The following is a 23,650-nucleotide window of genomic DNA, read 5'->3' as shown; positions in this document are numbered from 1 at the left end:
CCCCTATAAATATTGCATTCCCACACTTTTTACTCCTCCCCTTTGCAGCAGAACCAACCGTGGTGCAACAAATTTGGCTGTTGCTGCTTTCCCCTGAGAGGTCATTCTCCTCAACAGTATCCAAAACGGTATATCTGTTTTGCAGGGGCATGGCCACAGGAGATTCCTGCACTGCCTGCCCAGCTCTCTTGGTCTGCCTGGTGGTCACCCATTCCCTTCCTGCCTGTGGAGTCTGAGCCTGCGGTGTGACCACCTCTCGCTACCTGCTGTCTACCACACTCTCCACCTCACAGATGCTCCACAGTGTCCCCAGCCGTCACTCCAGCTCGGAAATGCGGGCTTCAAGGAGCTGTAGCTGGAGACACTTCCTGCACACATGCTGACCTAGGGCACTGGAAATGTTCCCGGCCTCCCACACGCAGCAAGAGGAACAGACCAAGGCTTTTGAGTTCTACTGCCATGACTTACCCTTTTAAATTAAAACTTTGGAGATGCTTGATATTAGATTAAATCCAATTCTTTATGGCCCTTCTTTGCTTGTCCTCATTGCTACCAACATTTTTCAAACTATAATTGATGAAAGTTGTAAAGACTTACCGACCTTGCCAATCAGCTCGATGTATGACGTCACAAAGGGGTCCGTGAAGAATCACAGCTGATGTGGACACAGATGTGTTGTTGAAGTTACTGTTATTTTGGAAAACAGTGATATATTTCACCGCATAATTTCCAGATCGTTACTTCGGAGAGTTCCGTTTTTCATTATCCTTTGTACACCAACTTCCTGCGATGCAACATTGCCACCGCCTGGTAAAGTAGCGTAAGACACACAAATGAAACGATCAGCATCTTCGAACTAATTGATGCGAACCAAGTTACTTGCTGTAGCTTCGAAACTACCGATCAGATGTATAAATAAGTGAGCTTCTGGATGAGTGGACATTCAAGATTATGATTCATTTGATGAAGCGTGAGCTCATAATTGCTCAATTGGTATAATTCCTGTGAATGCCAAGATATAGTTAATATCTTAATGGGCACGTTGCAGTCAATTAATAAATATTTGGCAGAACAACCACTGCTTGTTGGATCTATTCATTCAATGAATGATTAGTTTACATTATATCAAGATCGCCAGAGAAGGAACACTGCAAATATTCTCTGGACTTCGGCCATTGCACCTAACGTGTGTCATGATGCCCTGGAAACCGGATTTTTGGTGGTGTATTAAAACAGTCCCGGGGAATTGATAGTCAGTTTCAGCGAGCTGCTTGCTATGATTTAAACCATTTTTACACTCGCAGTGATTTCGTCTGAGAATCCTCCGGAATTTGGAATGGAAGTGGTTCGTGGGAATTCCAGTCCCAGTCTTTGCAGAGACCTTGGAGCAATCATTAGCGCGAATCCAGTGCAAGCAGTTTTGGAAGTCGGAGTGCATGGAAAATAGTACAGTGTTTAACAAACCCAGTTAAAACTACACTTCAGCTCATACCTGAAGTTACCCAGATAAGGAGAAAGCAGGGCGTGATTCCATCAATGGATTCTCCCAGGGAATGCCTCATCATTGTGTTTTTGTAACCATGTATCACCAGAATTTTTAAAAGTATTTTTATTCGCATTTTTAGCATTCTAACATTTTACAAAACAAAAGCATTACACCCTAAATACAATAAACCGTGCACCAATGGCCTCCTCCTGCACTCTGGCGTTCTATCATTCTATGACCTTCACCCCAACAGAACCCGCCTGGAGGAGAAGGCTAAAACATCTGCCCGTGCTCCCACCTGCAACTCCGGCAGATTCAGACCCCAAATATGGCCCCAGGGGACCAAGCTCCAAATCCACATGCAGGATCTCCGACCTGGTGCTGAAAAACACCCGCCAACATGTCTCCAACTTCGGAGGGGACCAGAATACGTGCATATGATTAGCCGGTCCTTCCCACATGTTGGCACATATCCTTTACCCCCCTCGAACAACGGGCTCACCCTTGACTTAGTCAAATGCGCCCTGTGCACCACCTTCAACTGTATCGACCCCAGGTTTGAGGTTGAGGCCTCCGCAGCACCTCACATGACAGTCCCTTCTCCACTGTCATCCTCAACGCCTCCTCCCACTTGCCCTTAACCCCTCCATAGACACCGAATCCTCCTTAAAAATCCTTCCATAAATCGCCGAGACGTCCCCACCCTCTAACACCATCACCAATTCCTCAAACTACAAGGAGGCAGGCGCTATTGGAAAGGCCGGAAAAACCTCTAGCAAAGTTCCGCACCTGCATATACTGAAAACCATCCTCATGTTGAAAGCCAAACTTCCCCCTCAAATCCTCCAAGCTTGCGAACCTCCCCTCCAAAAACCTATTCTGCATCTCCTTCACCCCTCTCTCTTCCCATCCTTGAAACCTCCATCCATGCTCCCCGGTTCAAATCCATGATTCCCCTGGATCGGCATCAGCATGAACCCCGCCCCTAACCTAAACTGCTGCCGCAATTCACCAAACCATCAACGTGGAAACCACCACAGGACTTCCTCAATACTTACCTGGGGCAATCGGAAGTGGCGCCATCGCCAAGGCCCCCAACCCTGACCCCCAACAAGAACCCACCTCAATCCAGAAGTGCTTGTGAGGTGAATTGGACGTTCTGAATTCTCCCTCTGTGTATCAGAACAGGTGTCTGAATGTGGCGACTAGGGGCTTTTCACAGTAACTTCATTACAGTGAAATGTAAGCCTACTTGTGACACTAATAAAGATTTGTATTATTGTAAAGCTACTCCAGTCCCACACATTCTCCGCATTCGCCGCCCAGTAATAGTACAAGTTTGGGAGGTCCAACCTTCCCAACTGCGGGCCCCTCTGAAGTGCCACCTTCCTTATCCTGACCACCTTCCCTGCCCAAACAAACAACAAAAGCAACCTGTCCATCCCCTTAAAATGCAACATCAGCAAAAAGACTGGCAGGCACTGAAATAAGAATAGAAACTGCGGCAAAGTGTTCATCTTAACTGTCTGCATCCGACTTGCCATGGACAGGGCAAGACTGTCCCACTTTAGTAAATCCACTTTAACCCTCCCAACCAGACTCGTAAGGTTCCACTTACGGAGACGAGCCCAATCCCGGGCCACCTGCACCCCAAATACTTGAAATAGGTGATTGCCAGCCAAATGGTGACCAACCCACTCCAACCCCCATTCCTGGAGAAGACACCGCAAAATACTAGCTTTTCCCCAAATGCAACTTATATCCCGAAAACGCCCCAAATCTGAGAACCATTACGTTCTCCACTGAAGATCTCGGGTCTGAAATATATAAGAGCAGATCATCTGTGTACTCCATGTACTCTCCCCCCCCCCTTCCAGAAGCACCTCGGCACAATGGCCCAGGGCGCAATTACCAGCGCAAATAGAAGGGGCGACATGGGGCTTCCTTGCCTCGTACCCCGATGCAGCAGAAAGTAGCCTGAATTCATCTAATTCATTCACACACAATATTACAAGAATTTTGACCACAGGGGCTTCCGGTGCTGGGGATGTGCTGAACGGATGCAGGATTGGTGACTCTCCTCCGGGAACCCAGAAAATCATCACTTTTAGGACAAAAATAGGCCACTAAACCTGTTAAACGCCCCACCCCCCTCCCCCCTCCAAGACCACCACATCTACCAAGACATTCCCAGGTATAACTCTGGGATCTGAAAAGATGGTAGAAATAGTAAAAGCCGAGAGAGGAAGAACAGGGCGTTGGACAGCACGGGGCACGAGTCAGTGCCGGTCACATCCGAGCAGGCTGGGCCGCCGGGGCTCACGCCGCACTCAGGAGCCACTGAAACACTGGGGACTCCATCAAACTCGAAATGATGGCAACGGTGAATGTGGCCATCGCAGACGCCCTGGCCCCCTTCAAGGTGGTTTTAGAAAAGACAGAGCAGCGGCTGGAGGCACAAGAGGAGGCCTAGATCTGGTCCTGTGTAATGAGACAGGATTGATTCAGGATCTCATAGTTAGGGATCCTCTCGGAAGGAGCGATCACAATATGGTGGAATTTAAAATACAGATGGAGGGTGAGAAGGTAAAATCAAGCACTAGTGTTTTGTGCTTAAACAAAGGAGATTACAATGGGATGAGAGAGGAACTAGCTAAGGTAGACTGGGAGCAAAGACTTTATGGTGAAACAGTTGAGGAACAGTGGAGAACCTTCCAAGTGATTTTTCACAGTGCCCAGCAAAGGTTTATACCAACAAAAAGGAAGGACGGTAGTTGGAGGTTGCTTTGTTATCGAACAGTAAACTGGCAAGAGAGCCAACACTGTCCACACTGCTCAACATCCATAGGGAAATATGAAGAGTGAGATTAACAAACATTAAGAATACAATCAATTGTAAACCACAGACTGGTGGAAGTCAGTCAGGTCCACTTCAGAGCATAATGTTCAGCTGTGTGAATGCCTGCTCCTCCAAGTCATATATTTAAAATGATTAAAACAAAAAAGAGTGGCTAAGGTAAATATTGGCCCTTTAGAGGATGAGAAGGGAGATTTAATAGTGGGAGATGAGGAAATGGCTGAGGAACTGAACAGGTTTTTTGGGTCAGTCTTCACAGTGGAAGACACAAATAACATGCCAGTGACTGATAGAAATGAGGCTATGACAGGTGAGGACCTTGAGATGATTGATATCACCAAGGAGGTAGTGATGGGCAAGCTAATGGGGCTAAAGGTAGACAAGTCTCCTGGCCCTGATGGAATGCATCCCAGAGTGCTAAAAGAGATGGCTAGGGAAATTGCAAATGCACTAGTGATAATTTACCAAAATTCACTAGACTCTGGGGTGGTCCCGGCGGATTGGAAATTAGCAAACGTGACACCACTGTTTAAAAAAGGAGGTAGGCAGAAAGTGGGTAATTATAGGCCAGTGAGCTTAACTTCGGTAGTAGGGAAGATGCTGGAATCTATCATCAAGGAAGAAATAGCGAGGCACCTGGATGGAAATTGTCCCATTGGACAGACGCAGCATGGGTTCATAAAGGGCAGGTCGTGCCTAACTAATTTAGTGGAATTTTTTGAGGACATTAACAGTGCGGTAGATAACGGGGAGCCGATGGATGTGGTATATCTGGATTTCCAGAAAGCCTTTGACAAGGTGCCACACAAAAGGTTGTTGCATAAGATAAAGATGCATGGCATTAAGGGGAAAGTAGGAGCATGGATAGAGGATTGGTTAATTAATAGAAAACAAAGAGTGGGGATTAATGGGTGTTTCTCTGGTTGGCAATCAGTAGCTAGTGGTGTCCCTCAGGGATCAGTGTTGGGCCCACAACTGGTCACAATTTACATAGATGATTTGGAGTTGGGGACCAAGGGCAATGTGTCCAAGTTTGCAGACGACACTAAGATAAGTGGTAAAGCAAAAAGTGCGGAGGATACTGGAAGTCTGCAGAGGGATTTGGACAGGCTAAGTGAATGGGCTAGGGTCTGGCAGATGGAATACAATGTTGACAAATGTGAGGTTATCCATTTTGGAAGAATAACGGCAAAAGGGATTATTATTTAAATGATAAAAAATTAAAACATGCTGCTGTGCAGAAATATCTGGGTGTGCTAGTGCATGAGTCGCAGAAAGTTGGTTTTCAGGTGCAACAGGTGATTAAGAAGGCAAATGGAATTTTGTCCTTCATTGCTAGAGGGATGGAGTTTAAGACTAGGGAGGTTATGCTGCAATTGTATAAGGTGTTAGTGAGGCCACACGTGGAGTATTGTGTTCAGTTTTGGTCTCCTTACTTGAGAAAGGACGTACTGGCACTGGAGGGTGTGCAGAGGAGATTCACTAGGTTAATCCCAGAGCTGAAGGGGTTGGATTACGAGGAGAGGTTGAGTAGACTGGGACTGTACTCGTTGGAATTTAGAAGGATGAGGGGGGATCTTATAGAAACATATAATATTATGAAGGGAATAGATAGGATAGATGCGGGCAGGTTGTTTCCACTGGCGGGTGAAAGCAGAACTAGGGGGCATAGCCTCAAAATAAGGGGAAGTAGATTTAGGACTGAGTTTAGGAGGAACTTCTTCACCCAAAGGGTTGTGAATCTATGGAATTCCTTGCCCAGTGAAGCAGTAGAGGCTCCTTCATTAAATGTTTTTAAGATAAAGATAGATAGTTTTTTGAAGAATAAAGGGATTAAGGGTTATGGTGTTCGGGCCGGAAAGTGGAGCTGAGTCCACAAAAGATCAGCCATGATCCCATTGAATGGCGGAGCAGGCTCGAGGGGCCAGATGGCTTACTCCTGTTCCTAGTTCTTATGTTCTTATGTTCAATCAGAGAACTGTAGAAAGTAGCCAATGGCCAGAGTGACCGAATCGCCTCTTTGGATGCGGAAATGGCGAGGCTGTTGGCGACCCAAAGCAGACCAGGAGAATCGGCCACGCCGCAAAAACCTCCAAACTGGGTGGCTGCCAGAGGATATTGAGGGCGGGTACCCCGCACAATATGTGGCCCAGATGCTGGGTGAGCAGTTCCGGAGGAAGAGCTTTCCCAAAATCAGTGATAGACAAAACCCACAGGTCCCTCAGGTTAAAGCCTAAAGCTGGGGAACAGGTAAGGGTCACAAACGTCACCGGTACCAAAATCGGAGAAGATTCTAAACAGGAAAAGGCACACGTGGTCCTGCCAGTGGGACGGCCAGTCCATCCGAGTGTACCAGGGCATTGGGGCAGACCTGGCCAGGTGCCGCGCTGCATTTAACGCAGCCAAGGCGGCCCTTTACAAGAGTAGGGTGTGATTTGGGATGCGGTACCCGGTCAAACCTGTGCGTAATCTCACAGGGGAAGGAATGTTAATTCACCGCACCTGCCAAGGAGGATGGGTTCGTGCACAGACATAGGCTGGGAAAGCAGCAGCAACAGTAGCTATAGCGGATACAAACTCAGTGGAAAATACAGAAAAGGACAATTGTGAGGAGCAGGAATTTCATCTTAACTTTGAGTCCCAGGAAGGAGCGATAGGGGGAAGGGGGAAGGGGGGAAGAACACAACAGGTGAGGGAAGATAAGGATTGATCCCAGGGGGAAAGGGGCACCGCTCAGGGAAGTACAGGTGAGACAGGGCCATGGCACACAACCCCACAGGGAGGGAATGCTTGGCAGAAAATGGGGGGTAAAGCTACACAGTCAGGAAAAGGGGGTAAACTGCAGGAGGGGGATGGGGAGCCCAAAGGGGCACAGGACAGGAGGGCAAAAGAGGTAGACAGACCCAAGAGGGGACACCGGGGATGGGTAGGAGAGAGGGGACCTGGGTAGAAGGCTGACTATGATGGGTCGCATATGGCGCCAGTGAAATAATGCCAGAAACGACCATCATGGTGGATCCCCAAACAAATGGAAATCCCAGAGTGCAGGGGCACTCCACATGGAGCAAGTTGCAATGGCGGACATCTTTGATGCCGCCTGGACAAAGCAAAACCCCAGAACGCAGGGGCACAGCCATATGGTGAACACGGTGACCATGGCCTTCTTGGATGGCCCCCTAACAAAGGGGGTGCAGGGGCGCATCCGCAAGGTAAGTATGGTGACCGAGCAGGAGGGGGAGGGCAGACACCGACACCCCCATCAGCATAGCCACCTGGAACACGAGGGGACTTAACAGCCCAGTGAAATGATCCAGAGTCCTCGCCCATCTGAAAACTCTGAGGTTTGATGTTATCTTCCTCTCGATAACATTCTCTGAGGGAGAAGGACCACCTGTGGCTAAGAAAGAGCTGGGTGGGTCAGAAGTGCCAATTGTGTTATGTGGTGAGGGGGTAGCCATACTTCTAAAGAACAAGAAAGCCTTCACGGCAACAAAGACGGTTATGGAATCACGGGGATGGTATGTCATGGTTAGTGGCATCCTGGAAGGGGCACCAGTGATCCTTGTAAATGTGTATGCTCCAAACTGGGATGACGCAGAATTCATGGAAAAAACATGGCAGAAATCCCTACATAGCCATGCACCGATTAATCATAGGAGGGGACTTTAACTGCCTACAAGCCCCATGGACAGGCAGATCCAGCCCCAATCAGGGAAACTAAAAATATGGTGAGAGAGCTAAGCATATTCATGGAGCAGATGGGGGCAGTTGATCCCTGGAGGTTCATGCACCCAAGGGAGAAGGAGTTCTACTTCTTCTCCCAGGTCCACAAGGTCTAATCTAGCATCAACTTATTTGTAATTGGGAAATTGGTGCTTCCAGGGGTAGTAGGAGCAGAATAGTCGGCGATCGTAATCTCTGACCACGCTATGTGGATGTGCGGTTGGAGACGGCCATGCTCAGTGCCCTCATGGAGGCTGAACATGGCCCTCCTTGCCGAGAAGGCACTTTTGCAATCGGATATCAGAGACCATAGGTGGGTACATTACCAACAACCAGAATGGGGAGATCTCACCCTCCACATTGTGGGAGGCATTGAAGGTGGTGACCAGAGGGGATATTATTGCATTCAAGGCGTGCAAAGACAGGAAACAGAGGGAGGCCAAGCAACAGCTGGTCAACTCCATACTGGAGGTGGATTGGTGGCACTCCACGGCCCCAACCATGAAATGACTGACGGAGAGGAAAAAGATAGAAATGTACTTTGGCCTGCTCTCCACTGGAAAAGGAGAGCAGCTTTGCCAGACACAAGGGACCTTTTATGAGCATGGAGACAAAACCAGTCACCTGCTGGCTCACCGGCTGAGAAAGCAGGCAGTCACGAGAAAAATAGCTCCGGTCAAAGACAGATGTGGCAAGCTAGTCACAGCACCAGAACAGATCAACGAGGCCTTTGCAACCTTATACCCAGGGCTGTACACCTTCATGCCCCCAGAGGAGGACTTGAAGATGAAGCAGTTCCTCAATGGACTGGTCATGCCCGTCATGGGAGAATATAGGAGACGGGGCCTGGAAGCACCACTAGAACTGAGGCAAGTCATGGAGAGTATCAGCTTCACGCAGGTGGGGAAGGCACTGAGCCGGATCAATTCCACTTGACTTCTACAAAGAATTTGCACCAGCACTGGCCCCGCACTTGCAGGAGATATTCGTAGACTCACTAGTAATGTGTAGCTGCCACTAACACTGGCCCAAGACTCAATGACGCTTGTACCCAAAAAGGCAAAGGCCTGATGGAATGCGGATCCTACAGACCCATCTCACTCCAAAATGCTTATGCAAAGATCCTGCCGAAGGCCCTGGCAAGGTGGCTGGAGAGCTGCGTGCCAGAGGTAATTGCAGAAAATCGGACGGGCTTAATGAAGCGCAGGCAGCAACAGCGAACATGAGGCACCTGCTGAACGTGATCATGACCCCATCTGGGAAGAGAACACCATGCTCATCTCCCTGGACGCAGAAAAGGTCTTCGACAGAGTCAAATGGAAGTACCTCCTACAGTTACTGGAAGTTTGGGTTCAGTCCAGTGTTCTCCTCCTGGTGAAACTACTGTACAGCACTGCCATAGAGATTGTATGGGCAAACACCACCAGCTCTAGCTACTTCTGGCTGCACAGGAGCTCGAGGCAGGGATGCCCTTTATCCCTGCCACTGTTTGCTATGGTATCGAGCTACTGGTGATCGTCCTCAGAATGGCAAAAAGGTGAAGAGGTAGCGAAAGGGGAGACAGAGCAAAGAGTTTCACTCTGCGCAGACGACCTGTTCCTCTACGTCTTGAGCACCCGGGCCAGCATGGAAGAGATGAAACTCCTAAAGGAGTTTGGAGCCTTCTCCGGTTACAAGCTTAACCTGCGCAAGAGCGAGATCTTACCTGTGAAACCGCAGCGGTAAGGGACAGTGCTGGGGGGCCTGCCGTTCAAATGGGCCCAGACCAAATTCTGCTACCTGGTGATCCAAATAGCCCATGAATGGTCACGGATCCACAAGTGGAACCTGATGAGTCTGGTGTAGGAAGTCAAAAGGACCCACGGAGCTGGGGCTCACTCCCACTGTCCCTGGCAGGGAGAGTGCAGGCGATCAAAATGAATGTGCTACCCAGCTTCCTCTTCATGTTCAGATCCCTCCCAATCTACATTCCCAAGGCTTTTTTCAACACAGTCGACAGGTTAATCATGGCATTCGTGTGGGGGTGAAAGAATTCGAGAATCCAAAAGAAGATCCTACAGAGGAGGAGAACTGTGGGAGGCCTGGCCCTCCCAAACCTACAGTTCTACCACTGGCTGACCACAGCTGAAAGAATGGAGAGATGGGTCAAAGAACCCGGAGCCAAGTGGGTGAGGATGGAGGAGAGTTGCTGTTCAGGGATATCCCTTTGAGCCCTGGTCACAACCGCACTTCCATCAACCCCCCCCCCCCCCCCCAACCCTCAGCCCGATACTCAAAAAGCCAAGTGGTAGTAGCCATCCTCTGAGCGTGGTACCACATGAGGCAGCACTTCAATCTAACCGAAATGTCCACCATGGCCCCCATCTGCAACAACACTAGGTTCACTCCCACAACAATGGTCACCTCCTTCAAAAGGTGGAGACAGGATGAGGGGACTCTGATGGTTAGGGACACGTATACAGATGGTAGAATGTACACGGAAATGTTCCAACTCCCAAGGGGAAATGACCTGAGATACATTCTGGTCAAAAACATCATGCGCAAAGAAACAACGATGCACCCCAAGATACCAGGACACTCACTAGTAGAAAGACTGGAAGCGGGTGAGCCGGGGCGGTGGGGGGATGGTGCAGATATGTATGAGTGACTGTTGGAGGAGGTACGCTCACACCTGGATGAAACAAGGAACAAATAGGAGGAGGAATCAGGCATGGAGATAGGGGAAGGACTCTGGATCGAAGTACTGAGCAGGGCTAACTTCAACTTCACGTGCACATGGTTGAGCTTAACGCAGCTAAAGCGGGTGCACAGGGCGCACCTAACCAGAACTCAAATGAGCAGGTTCTCCCCGATAGTGGAGCACATATGTGAACGGTGCCTAGGAGCCCAGCCAACCATGCCCACATGTTCTGGTCCTGCACCACCTGTGGGCACTGGTCATCCTTCTTTAAGGCCATGTCCAGGGTTGTGGGGGTAAGGGTAGCACCTGCCCTAATGTGGCTGCCTTCAGGATGTCAGATCATCCAGAGCTCTTCATGGGGTGGGGGCCTAGCCTGTTCTTCCCTGATCGGTCCCCTGAGGGGAAAACATGGTAGCACAAGTGATTGGCACTGTGGCTTCATAGCGCCAGGGTCCCAGGTTCGATTCCCTGCTGGGTCACTGTCTGTGCGGAGTCTGCACGTTCTCCCTGTGCCTGCGTGGGTTTCCTCTGGGTGCTCCGGTTTCCTCCCACAGTCCAAAGATGTGCAGATTAGGTGGATTGGCCCTGCTAAATTGCCCTTAGTGAACAAAAAAGGTTAGGAGGGGTTAGTGGGTTACCGGGATAGGGTGGTAAGTGGGTCGGTGCAGACTCGATGGGCCAAATGGCCTCCTTCTGCACTGTATGTTCTATTTAACCAAAAGTTCTAATGAAGTGTCGCTCAGGAAAACTGATTCCAGGTGGCAGGGACATATGAGTGCGTCCACCACAAAGTCTATGAAAAACTTCCATTCCTGCCAGACGACTAGAGGGACCATGAGTCTGCTGAATGGGCACGGCACTGTATTGCATGCCTCGGACATCATGCGCAGGACTGCCAAAGATCGCCAGGAAAATTAAGGATACCATAAGACCATAGGACATAGGAGCAGAAATAGGCCACTCGGCCTAACGACTCTGTTCCGCCATTCAACCATGGCTGATATTTTCTCATCCCCATTCTCCTGCCTTCCCCCCAAATCCCCTGATCCCCTTACATGAGAAATGGAGGAGACTTTAGGCAGAATTTTTATTTTGAAAAGTACTTTTATTCCAATTTTCAACATTTTACATTTTACAACACAAACAAAAGAAACACACCATATTAACCACCCCCCCCCCCCCGCCACACACACAATAAGAACCCCACTCTCGTCCCTCTCCCCAACATTCGATGGTACCCAACTGTTGTGGAACCCAGCACTCTAAGGGCAAATGTCACCTTCATCAGGGCAAAGAACTAAAATAGGTCCCCTCGCCACGCAAAGGCAAATGGTGGAGAAGCTGACTGCCACCCTAACAGGACCTGCATGTGAGCAGTCAGTGAGGTGAAGTCTAAAACATTAGCCCCGGCGCCGGTCCGCCGAATATGGCCTCCAGGGAACGGGTCCCCACATCTAAGTACAAAACCGCTGAGATGCTGTTGAAAACTGACCGCCAGAACCTTTCCAACTTCGGGAAGGATGAGAACATATTCACATGACTAGAATCCTCCTCCCCCCCCCCCCCCCCCCCCCCCCCCACACCGCTCACAGCTGTCCTCTACTCGCTCAAACAGCTGGCTCATCCTTAACTGTGTCAGGTGCACCACCTTCAGCTGTATCAGCCCCAGTGTCGCACATTAGGTCAAGGCATTCACCGTCCATAGGACCTCGCACCATAATCCCTCCTTCAATGCCGTCCCCAACTTCTCTTCCCACTTAGCCTTAATCCCCTCCATGGACACCATATCCACCTCCAACATCCTGCCATAGAGATGACCTCCCACTCCAACCCTCCAACCTGACAACACTTCCTCCAGCAAAGAGGAGCAGGCGCTATTGGGAAGATCAGTAAGACCTTCCTCGCAAAGTCCCGCACCTGCATGTACCAGAAACTCTCCTCCCGCACTAGCCCAAACGTCTCATTCAATTCCCCCAAGCTCACAAACTGCCCTTCCAGAAAAAGATCCTTCATTTCCCTGATCCCCCTCTCTTCCCATCCCTGGAACCTCGCATCCTTCCTCCCTGGCTCACATCTGTGATTCCCCCAGATTGGCATGACCTTTAACCCCGATCCTAACCTAAAGTGCTTGAAACTACCTCCAAAACTTCAGCATGGCCACCACCACCAGACTTCCCGAATACTTCCCTGGAGCCAATGGGAGTGGCACCATTGCCAGCGACCGCAACCCCAACTCCCGACATGAATTCACCTCCATCCTTACCCACAAAGCCTCCGCTACCCGATTCCAACCCCGTACCTTCGCTGTATTCACCACTCAGTAATAATACACCAAATTCGGAAGGCCTAACCCCCCCCCGACTGCTGCCCCCTCTGCAGCACCTCCTTCCTTATCCTGGCCACCTTCCCTGCCAATAGAGGTGAAGAAATCAGCCTCTCCAACCTGTTGAAAAGTCCCTTAGGCAAAAAGACCGGCAGGCACTGATATAAAAACAAAAACCGGAGTAAAATGTTTATCTTCTCAATGGGGGAAGTCTGCACCCAGTTCACCAACGACAGAGGAAGATTATCCCACCTCAACAAATCAGCCTTCACCCACCCCACCAGGATAGAAAAATTCAACTTCCGAAGACCTGTTCAGTCCCGGGCCACCTGCTCCCCAGATACCTAACATTAGAACCTGCCACACAGAATGGGAAGCCCCCTCCACTGACCTCCCCACCACCGTCCCTGGAGGGGAAACCGCAAAATACTCACTCTTCCCCAAGTCCAGCTTATGTCCCAAAAAACTTCCCAAATCTGTGAAGCAAACCCATTATGTCCCCCACCGAGGTGCCCGGCTCCAAAATTCATAACAGCAAATCATCCACATACAAGAACGCCCTATGTTCCGCCCCCCTCCCCCCCTCCTTTCATTATCCCCTCCAACAACTCTGAGCTCCTCAGCGCAATGGCTAAGGGCTCTATCCCCAACAGAGAGGGGACATGGGGGAAATGGGGCATCCCTGCCTCGTTCCCGGGTGCAATGAAAAATACCCTGAATTCATATCATTCGTGCACTCGCTCGCCATTGTCTCCTTATTCAGTAACTTCACCCATGACACAAACTTAGGCCCAATCCCAAACTTATTTAACACCGCAATCAGATAACTCCACTCCACCCAATCAAACGCCTACTCCGCATCCAATACCAACACCACCTCCAGCTCCCTTCCCTCCGCCGCAAAACGCACCACATTCAGCAAGCACTGCACATTCGATGATAATGGTCTGCCCTTAAAGAGCCCCATCTCATGCTCTCCAATCATCCTCAGAAGGCACACCTCCAAATTTAATGCCAGCACCTTTGCCAATATCGTGGCATCTACATTCAGAAGAGATATGATCCTGTAGGGCCCACACTCCACTCGGTACTTATCCTTCATTCGCAGCAACAGGATGGAGGTCTGTCCCATCGTTTTTGGCAAAACCTTCCTGACCGTCGTGTCCTCGAACATTCCCACCAGAATGAGCACCAGTTTATCCTTAAATTTCTTGTAAAATTTCACAAAGAACTCATCTGACCCTGCCGGCTTCCCCATCTGCATCTTCCCAATTGCTGCCTTGACCTCCTCTACCCTCACCGACTCCTCCAGCCCTGCCTTCTCTATTTCACTACCTTCGGCACTCTAACCTTCCAAAAAACTCCCTCATCTCTCAGTCATCCTCGGATGGTTCTGACTTATACATATCTGTATAAAACTCCTCAAACACCTTATAAATCCGCTCCAGAGCAACCACCAGCTCACCCCCCTATACCAAATCTGAACTATCTCCCTCGTCACAGCTTGCCTGCAGAGCCAACCTACCAATAAACAACCTACCTTCTCCCCATACTCATAAACAGCCCCTTTCACCCTTCTCACAACCCCCGTGTACCTCCTGTCTACTTCCAAAATCTCTTCCATCAATTGTTGGCATTCCAACTTCTCCTCCTTATCCATCTTAGCCATAAACAACATCACCTCCCTCCTCATCACTGCCTTCAAGCCTTCAACACCACCCACAGTGAGATCTCCACAGAAGAGTTAAACACCACATACTCCTCAATCACCTTCCCCATCGTATCACAGAAACTCTGGTCTGCCAACAACCCCACATCCAGCCTCCACCATGGCTTCTGAGCCAGCCCCTTCTCCAGTACTACATTCATCCAATGTAAAGTGTGATGCAAAATCTCAATTGCCGAATTCTCTGCCCTCTTACCTCAAGCCAACAGCACCTTCCCCATCACAAAAAGAGCTCTTGAGAACACCTCGTGCACTGGGGAGGAAATGGCATACTCCCATCTCCCTCATAAGCCCAGCCAACAACTTTGTCACGCCCCCCCCCCCCCCCCCCCCCCCGACGGGGTCAGTGAGCGCAGCTGGGACATGTCCACCCTTGCTTCCAGCACTCTGTTCCAATAGCCCCCAAAATCAATTCATCGGTAGCCAGATTCAGAATGGCAGCCAGCATTTTCTTCACAAACCCCACGTTAGCCCAATTGGGGGCATATACGCTAACCAATGCCACCAACCTCCCCTCCAGTGCATCTGTTATGATCATGTCCCTGCCCCACTGATCCACCATCACCTTCTCCATCTGAAACCTCACCTGCTTGCCCACCAAAATCACCATAACCCGGGCCCTACTATCAAACCCTGAATGAAACACCTGGCTCACCCAACCCTTCCTGAGCCTCATCTGATTCTTCACCTTCAGATGGGTCTCTTGCAGCATCATCACATCAGCTTTCAAACTCTTCAAGTGCGAGAAAGCTTTCACCCTCTTCACTGTTCTCCGGGTCCTCCACCTTGGCTCTTAGCCCTTTATTGACCTCTGTCACCTTCCACAGCAGCCCATCCATCGAGGTGAACTGGTTGCTATGCTGCGATAATGCCTCCTCCACTCTCTTCATCTTCTCTCCTTGCTCCCGCACCTCCATCAACACCTTCGTCGATGCAGCCTTTATTTGGGGCAAGCGTCTCCTCCACTCATTCTTTGAGAGAGGTCATCATCTCAATCCAATCCACCTCTAAATGCTAGACAAACAGCCTTTCAAACTCCCCCGATACCACTTCAGTCAGAGTTTCAATCCTAATGGGAACAGCTCCACCCGACCAACCACCAACCACCATCATTCCTCCTGTTGGATTAACAACAGCACACACAGGTGGACTTTCACTCACCCCCTTCGCTGACCTTTCTTCTGTAACTGTGACATTCCACTGATTCTTTAGTACTCCCCACAACACCTCATCCAAAAAGTAACCAAAAAGTGAGATCGGGCATAAAGATCTGAAAAACAAAGACTCTAGCAGGAGCCACCCAACATGCAGCCACCACCTACATGGCGCCACTGGAAGTCCTTGACTTTAGGCAAAGTTAAATGATTCTGAACCCAGCAGGACATATTATAGCACTTCATTGGTGCACTTGTCATTGTAATCCATAGAAACCCTACAGTGCAGAAGGAGGCCATTCTGCCCATCGAGCCTGCTCCGACTCTCCGAAAGAATACTCTACCTAGATTAATTCCACTGCCCACCACGCCCTACACCCGTACATAACCTGCACATCCCTGAACACTAAAAGGTTTCTCTCGCCCTTATTTCACAAATAGTGAGATTACATTTGCCACTCTACAACCTGTAGGCACTGTTCCAAAATCTATCGCATTTTGGAAGGCCAGCACCAATGCACCCACTATATCCCTACAGCCACCTCTTCTGAATCAGGCACGCAGTCTTGCTTCTCTTTGCACTGGATTGAAATGAGCTTCATTCCAAAAATCTGTTTTCTGGGTTTTCTGATCGTGATACTTCAGTTTTGTTTAGCATGATCTACTTGTTCACGTGGGTTTCCGATTATTCTACCAGTACCTTTGTACGTGGCGCTGTTCTGCAAGACCAAAGTGTCCCAAAACTGGGTGTCAGTGATGCGGATTAATTTTTTTCTCTCAAAATCTTTGACCTCACTTAAACCAATTTAAATTCAGTGATCTCCTATTAAACAGTAAACGCAGCAACATCTTTAAAACCAAACGACAGAGTTTTACTGCTAGATCTCTAATCAGGAAACCGAATAACGTTGTGGAGGATGGGGGGGGGGGGGCGGGGTGCTTAGCAGGGGTACGGGGATGGTGGTTTGCGGGGAGTGGGGGAGATTCGAGTTACTGCAATCTGATTTATCCACACCTCTGGCTCAGTCGGCACAGCAGCTTTGCTAGTTCTGAAATCATCTGTTCACCCAATCCACTTAATGATGCACCAAGAGGACATATCTGGTTCCATTCCTTCATTCCGGCTCAAAAGCAATTTCCTTTAGCAATACCCACTGCGAACTTGTGTAAGTTTAGAAGCCAATTCTACCAATGAATTAATGGCTCTTTAGTTATCATTTTAATCGAGGTTCATCTGACTTCAGTGTCTATCAATTCAACTATTCATATGGGTTGCCTGGTCCTTATCTATTGTTACCATGAGCACGAACATTACAATGTGCAGCCTTGTCTTTGTTTTTAAACTCTCGGGGTCATTCTTTTGACTTACTGCCGTCGATGGATTCCAAGAAAATGGCCTAATTTGAATGTAAAAACTTTTAAAAGTAAAATCATGCAGCTACGTTTATAAAAGGTTACTTAAAAAGGTAAACTAAAAATGCAAGTTATTTTGATTATCAAGGGTTAGATCTTTTACTGTCATTGCCAATGCATGCAGCTTGAAATGTTGTTAAGACACGTTTCAAAAATAGTTATACGTTATATTGCTGTAAAGTACATGCATTAATTATATTACACTAAAATGAAGTATACAGTTTTTCAAATTTGCAGTGACATGTGTTTTAAAAATAATTATAAGGAGTGTTAATTTAGTTCCCCGTACGGGCCTCCCCGAACAAGCGCCGGAATGTGGCGACTAGGGGCTTTTCACAGTAACTTCATTTGAAGCCTACTTATGACAATAAGCGATTTTCATTTCATTTTTGAATAACTATTGATTAATCTAAAGTCTTCAAGTAGAATTAATCGAGGTTGAGTTTATAATATCATTTGCTGTTGGTTTGCTCTATTCATTGCCAGAGTAACAATACATGAAGTAGTTCTTTTCAGGCAACCATACGTCACTTCCAATATGGCTTCCTTTGGCCCTGTTGGGTTCGTCAGTAAATTTGGGCTGAGAATTATTGATCATAGATCATAGAATTTACAGTGCAGCAGGAGGTCATTCGGCCCATCGAGTCTGCACCGGCTCTTGGAAAGAGCACCCTCCCCAAGGTCAACACCTCCACCCTATCCCCATAACCCAGTAACCCCACCCAACACTAAGGGCAATTTTGGACACTAAGGGCAATTTTTATCATGGCTAATCCACCTAACCTACACATCTTTGGACTGTGGGAGGAAACTGGAGCACCCGGAGTAAACCCACGCACACACGGGGAGGACGTGCAGACTCCGCACAGACAGTGACCCAAAACGGAATCGAACCTGGGACCCTGGAGCTGTGAAGCAATTGTGCTATCCACAATGCTACCGTGCTGCCCACATTGTTTTTTATACGAAAAATCACCACCTAAGTTTCTTACAGTTTGTATTTTTAATAGCCTTAGCAGCGTGCAATTCCACTTGTACCAATTTATTTACTCCATTGCGAAATCAGTCTGATCAAAGAAGACTTTGTACTGAAGGGATACCATGATTTGTGATTAGTGTGCGGTTGAATTTTTAAAAAGAGGGACAAGTAGATCTGGCAGCATCTATTGAGAGAGAAAGAGTTCATTTTTCAACTCCATATGACTCTTCTTTACAGGGTCATACTGGAAGAGGAGTCATACTGGACTCGGAAAGTGAACTCTGTTTCTCTCTACAAGGAGGCTGACAGACCTGCTGAGTTGTTCCTGCACTTTCTGCTCTTATTGGGAATTTCCAGCATCCACAATACTTTGACTTTATCTTATTTGAGCTGCATTCGGGTCAAGGTCTCATAGAACCTATGGTTATGACTGTGACTAATAGGAACTGCTTCAAAATGTGCTTTACTAACCAATTAAAGTCATCGGATAATTTTAATAACAAGCCAGGAGTTCGGTCCTGAATGTGTGTAACTAGGTGAGTTAGAAACTCTTACACTAAGTGCGGTGAGCTCTTGTCATGAACATAGCGATCACCTTTATTCTGACACGACAACATTCAGCCAGAGTTACCTTTAAAAATATGTTGCAAAATGACTTCCATGTGTACGCGTGTATACTTTTCTGCCCACCCTTAATTGCCCTTGAACTAAGATGGCTGCTAAGTCATTTCAGAGGGAGGTTAAGAGTCAACCACATTGTTGTGGGTCTGGAGTCACATGCAGGCCAGAGCAATAAGGATGGCAGATTTCCTTCTCTGGAGGATTTTAGTGAATCGGATGTTTTTTTAGGACAATAGATAATGGTTTCACGGTCATCATTAGACTTGATGCCGACTGATGTCACTGACTTGATATAAAATGTGCAGAATGTAAGAAAAAATAAAACTTCGGGATTTCTCACAATTAGGAAGTTGCTATGAATTGTTTCCGTGGAAGGAGATAAAAAATAATAACAACACATGAGATAACAGAAGGAATTTTATTACGTGCGAGGATTTGCAACATTGCAATTCAGGGTGAACACGTTAATTACAGACAGCGAGACCCATTCAACAAACTGCAAATAGTGGTGATTCATCTTTACACAACTTGTTATTTTTAAACAAACGTTACTGCAAGTATAACAAATCAGCGCATAAGATGTTTGCATCACAAACAGCTGGATCGCGAGATACTTGTTTTCAGCGGATTGGCCTGAGTTTCGTGTTTGACCAGACAGGAGTAAAGCTCGTGTGAGTTCCACTCTGAGGCTGACAGAGTCAGATAACTGCTCACACTGAACGTGTTGTCCGCCTCCTGCTGGATCCGACTGGTCTCAACCCCATTCCCTCTGACACTGCCGTCTACAGTCCATTCAATCTCCGCAGCTCCCGGGGTAAACCCGCTCACCAAACACACCAGGGTCGCCGTGTCCTTCGCTGTGATTTGATCCGCTGACGGCGGAAGGACGGACACCGAGGGGGGTTGTGGGTCTGAAAAGTAGGTAAGACAAAGGAGATTCATTCTTAATTGACTACAAAATCGTAACCACTGTTTTCTGTTGTTGAAACATTTGAAGATTGCAAGTCATTGCACAAAACTTCGGTGAATGTATTATAAGGAACCCTCGTTACTGTTAACTGCACAACTACTGGTCCCAACAGTCCTGAACAATATATAACCTGTTAAAATATCCCACGTTTTCTGCATGGCAGTAAACACCTGCAAATTCTGAAGAGGAATTTTAACGAACAAGGAGGGCAGGAAATAATATCAGGAAATATAAAGCAAATAATTGGCATTTTGCATAAACCTTAGCACAAATTGGTAGCAAATGAAACTCAGAACACTCGACTCTAAGCAATTTGCTGTGAACAAACGATTAAAAATCTTCCAGCTTGAATTTATTTTCACGGAAGTGAGAAACATTGGGCTAAGATCTGGATTTCTGTCACGAGCATGGCCGCTCTGCTCCTTCGTAGATTGCACAATCTTCCTCGCCAGGTCTCACACCCAGTCCCCCCACATCCCCAACCACGGTCCGACTATGGTTTCATGTGTAACACTTCAAAAGACTGTTCCGTTACATTCGGGATACTCCCTTTGGGAAGATCTTTGGACTCACAGTGTCACATGTGATAACATCTTCACCAAACAGAAAATAGTTTCCAACAAATAACCCATGTTATTTAACCCATACTTTCTATAATAATAACCCAACAACAACCTCAATATGCAAACAATGCAACCAACATGATTTGGCCAATATTTATCTCTCAGCCAATATCGCTTGAACAGATTAATTGGTGATTGGTGTTTGGGGATCTTGCTGTGCGGGAATAGGCTACCGCTTTTCTTACACACCAAACACGACAATCCTGAAAACAAAATGCGCACAATTGACTGTAAAGCAAGTTCGGATGCCCTGAGGGGTTGCTACAGGAATGATAGTTCTTTCAGTTTATTATTAAAAATAAATATCCCCATGATCGCAACATTTCACCCAATGTAAGAGGTTGAAGATAAACTGCCACACTCTCTTTAACTGACTGTTTACACCATGCCTATAAGCACCAGCTGCAATGAGAAAGCTTGGTAAATTGTTAATTTAATGTAAGAAAGGATCGAAACAATACTACTTTGTTCAGTTTTTGTAATAGAGGCGGCCGCTACGATTGGTTGTAATATTGAAATGCAGTGTCAGCACCATAGACGGGTCTTGACAGTCCGAAACTTGCCCGTGTCGTTTTAACATTCGGAGAATTTTACCTTGGACCCTACAAGCTCGTCTTACCTTTTTAACGTTATAACTGGGACGCGGACACTCCGGGTAGCCTGATAAGTGCCGTTAACCTCTATCATCGGAGTTTTATAATGAACATCCGTGATACTGAAATATCTGAAAACTCATAGAATCCATTCAGGGTAGAAGCAGACCATTCGACCCATCGAGCCGGCAGTTAGACCCACACTCCGCCTTACCCCCGTAACATTGGGCACTAAGGGACAATCCACCTCACCTACACATCTTGGACACGAAGGATCAAGTTAGCTTGGCCTATCCACCTAAACTGCATATCTTTGGACTATGGGAGGAAGCCGGAGAACCGTCAGAGACACGGGGAGAAAATGGAAAATCAAATAGACCGAATTGAACCCGGGTCCCTGGCGCTGCGAGGTAGTAGTGCTAACCACTGTGCCAAGTTGCGAACGTGCCGCCCGTGGGATTATTGAGCAGCTTTTGCCATCAGTTTATAATATTGTCTCAACGAAAGCGATTTTACACTAATATTTCTGACAGAAGTATATTATTAGATAAATAACTGAAAATATGATTGAGCATTTTCCCTTTTGTACTTCATCTCAGCCCATTTCACCATGATGCCAGCTGAAAGTCAAATCAAAATGGCAGTAGAGTAAGCGAAATATTGGAAACACAACTCCTCTCAGGCTAATTATACAACCAACGGCAAAGTTCAACTGAGTGAATCAAAAATCAGGTTCACAGATCTGAAAACCTCGTCTGAGATACACATACATTTCATCGGATGGAAGATAATGGGCCGGTGAGATATTAAGGGAATAGATGTCATGCCAATTACGGCTGCTTGTTATTCCGTTATGCCGATATTGGAGGAGTGGGGATGATTATCACGAGTTGATTACTGTGTGTTGGAGCCGAAATTAAGTTGCAGCAAGTTGTCACGTTAACCCGATCAATCCGAGAAGGGTTTGATGTGCGCTATTGCTCGAAGTGGAATGAAATTTTGATTTTGTGTCTTCACATTTTAACCGGGGTTGTGAGTCAATCTAAATTTTGGGGGGGATTCATACAATCTTGGAATTCTGTAACACAGAATGAACCGCCGCTTTTGAAAAGCTCGCGCACTGAGTCTATTTCTAATCTATTGGTTTCTCCTTCGATAAATGTTTCTCCGTTCTGCGTTGAAACATTGCGATGTTTCTGCTCACCCTGTTATTATAGGTAAGAGTCAGCAGTGCGAACAGTCCCTTGGCTAAAGAATATATCCTATCCTGTCCCTTCAAACTTCTCGCAATGAGATTTAGTTGACGTCCTCAGGTTACTGATTGGTCGGGAGTTGAATATTTCACCTTCCATTATGCTGCAAGATTATGGAGCAAATTTCGGCCACACCATTCCGAAAGCTCCCAGTGAACCGGGTTTCACTCTGAGTCTCTCCAAATTAAAACTCGGCAGTCAGGTTTTATCTGAGAAAAGATTACTCCTGTACACTTTATAAAGCCTGGGTATTGTCTGTAAAATTGGCCGCAATTGTGCCTGACTCTCATTTCCGTGTCGCAAGACACTGACTGGTTCACTCGCTGCGTCTAAATATATTTTATGAGCAACTGTCTTGATTTGCTCTAATTTAATCGACCATCCCAATAGTTTTAAAGTTTTTTTTTAAATGATCGCAGCAATGCGGCAATTAATTTACTTACTGTCTAGGTTCAGCTTGGTTCCTCTTCCAAAGGTGTATATCCCTGAACTCACTGCAGCACAGGAATAATCTGCGGCGTCCACCGATTGCACGTTGCTGATAGTTAAATGCATCTTGTTACTCGACGAGTCCACAGAACCCATGAATCGATCGGGGATATTGGAAGGTTTACCACTGGACTCACTCCACACAAGCACGGGGGCACTGCCGGGTTTCTGCCAGTACCAGCTCACGTAGTAGCTACCGATGCTGCCTCCGGACATGGAACATGAAATCTTGACGGTTCTTCCCGGGGATGATGAGATGGATCCTGGCTGGGTCAAGACAGGGTCTCCGATCGTTCCTGGTGAAATAAGTAAGTTATTGACTGGTCAAACTCTACAATTGTCGCTATTGTTTGTTAATCAGCTACGTTAAACCCAAGCACAAACAATGGGAACAATGTAAATAGCAGCAATAATCAAGGTTAACGCAACACTTACTGTGGAGACAAAGCATTAGTGCTGCAAGAACTCCAACCCATTCAGCCATGGTGAAGGTTCTATTGAGGTTCAGACTGAAATACTTCCTGGCACAATGTGTTGCTGGGCTCTTTCTAGCCCTCTCCTTAAGACGTTTGAATCTTGACAACGTCATTGAATTTTAAATATGCATGCAAATGTCCATCACCTAAAGCGGGCAATAAGATTTGAGTTGATGAATATTTGCATAGAGCGTTTGCAAGCTATTTTAGAAATAGAGGAACAACATGCCAAAAAATAGAATGCAACGCGGGAATAATTGAATACCAGAAAATACAAGGGTGGG

At 47.3% G+C, this 23,650-nt stretch overlaps 1 protein-coding gene across 1 annotated transcript in view; it reads right to left on the bottom strand.

Moving 5' to 3' along the window:
• The window catches only part of LOC140415419 (uncharacterized), a 136,527-nt gene extending 113,090 nt beyond the window's left edge, over positions 1–23,437 (bottom strand). The window contains 3 exon segments of the mRNA XM_072501056.1: positions 19,555–19,873; positions 22,845–23,186; positions 23,326–23,437. Coding sequence (XP_072357157.1) covers positions 19,555–19,873; positions 22,845–23,186; positions 23,326–23,374 — 710 coding nt within the window. The 5' untranslated portion in view covers positions 23,375–23,437.
• Positions 23,438–23,650: the final 213 nt, after the last annotated feature.

The sequence above is a fragment of the Scyliorhinus torazame genome, chromosome 1 (assembly GCF_047496885.1).
Source record: "Scyliorhinus torazame isolate Kashiwa2021f chromosome 1, sScyTor2.1, whole genome shotgun sequence".
NCBI classification, from domain to species: Eukaryota; Metazoa; Chordata; class Chondrichthyes; order Carcharhiniformes; family Scyliorhinidae; genus Scyliorhinus; species Scyliorhinus torazame.
Note: the sequence above shows the minus strand (reverse complement) of the source record. Positions and strands in the feature narration are given on the sequence as shown.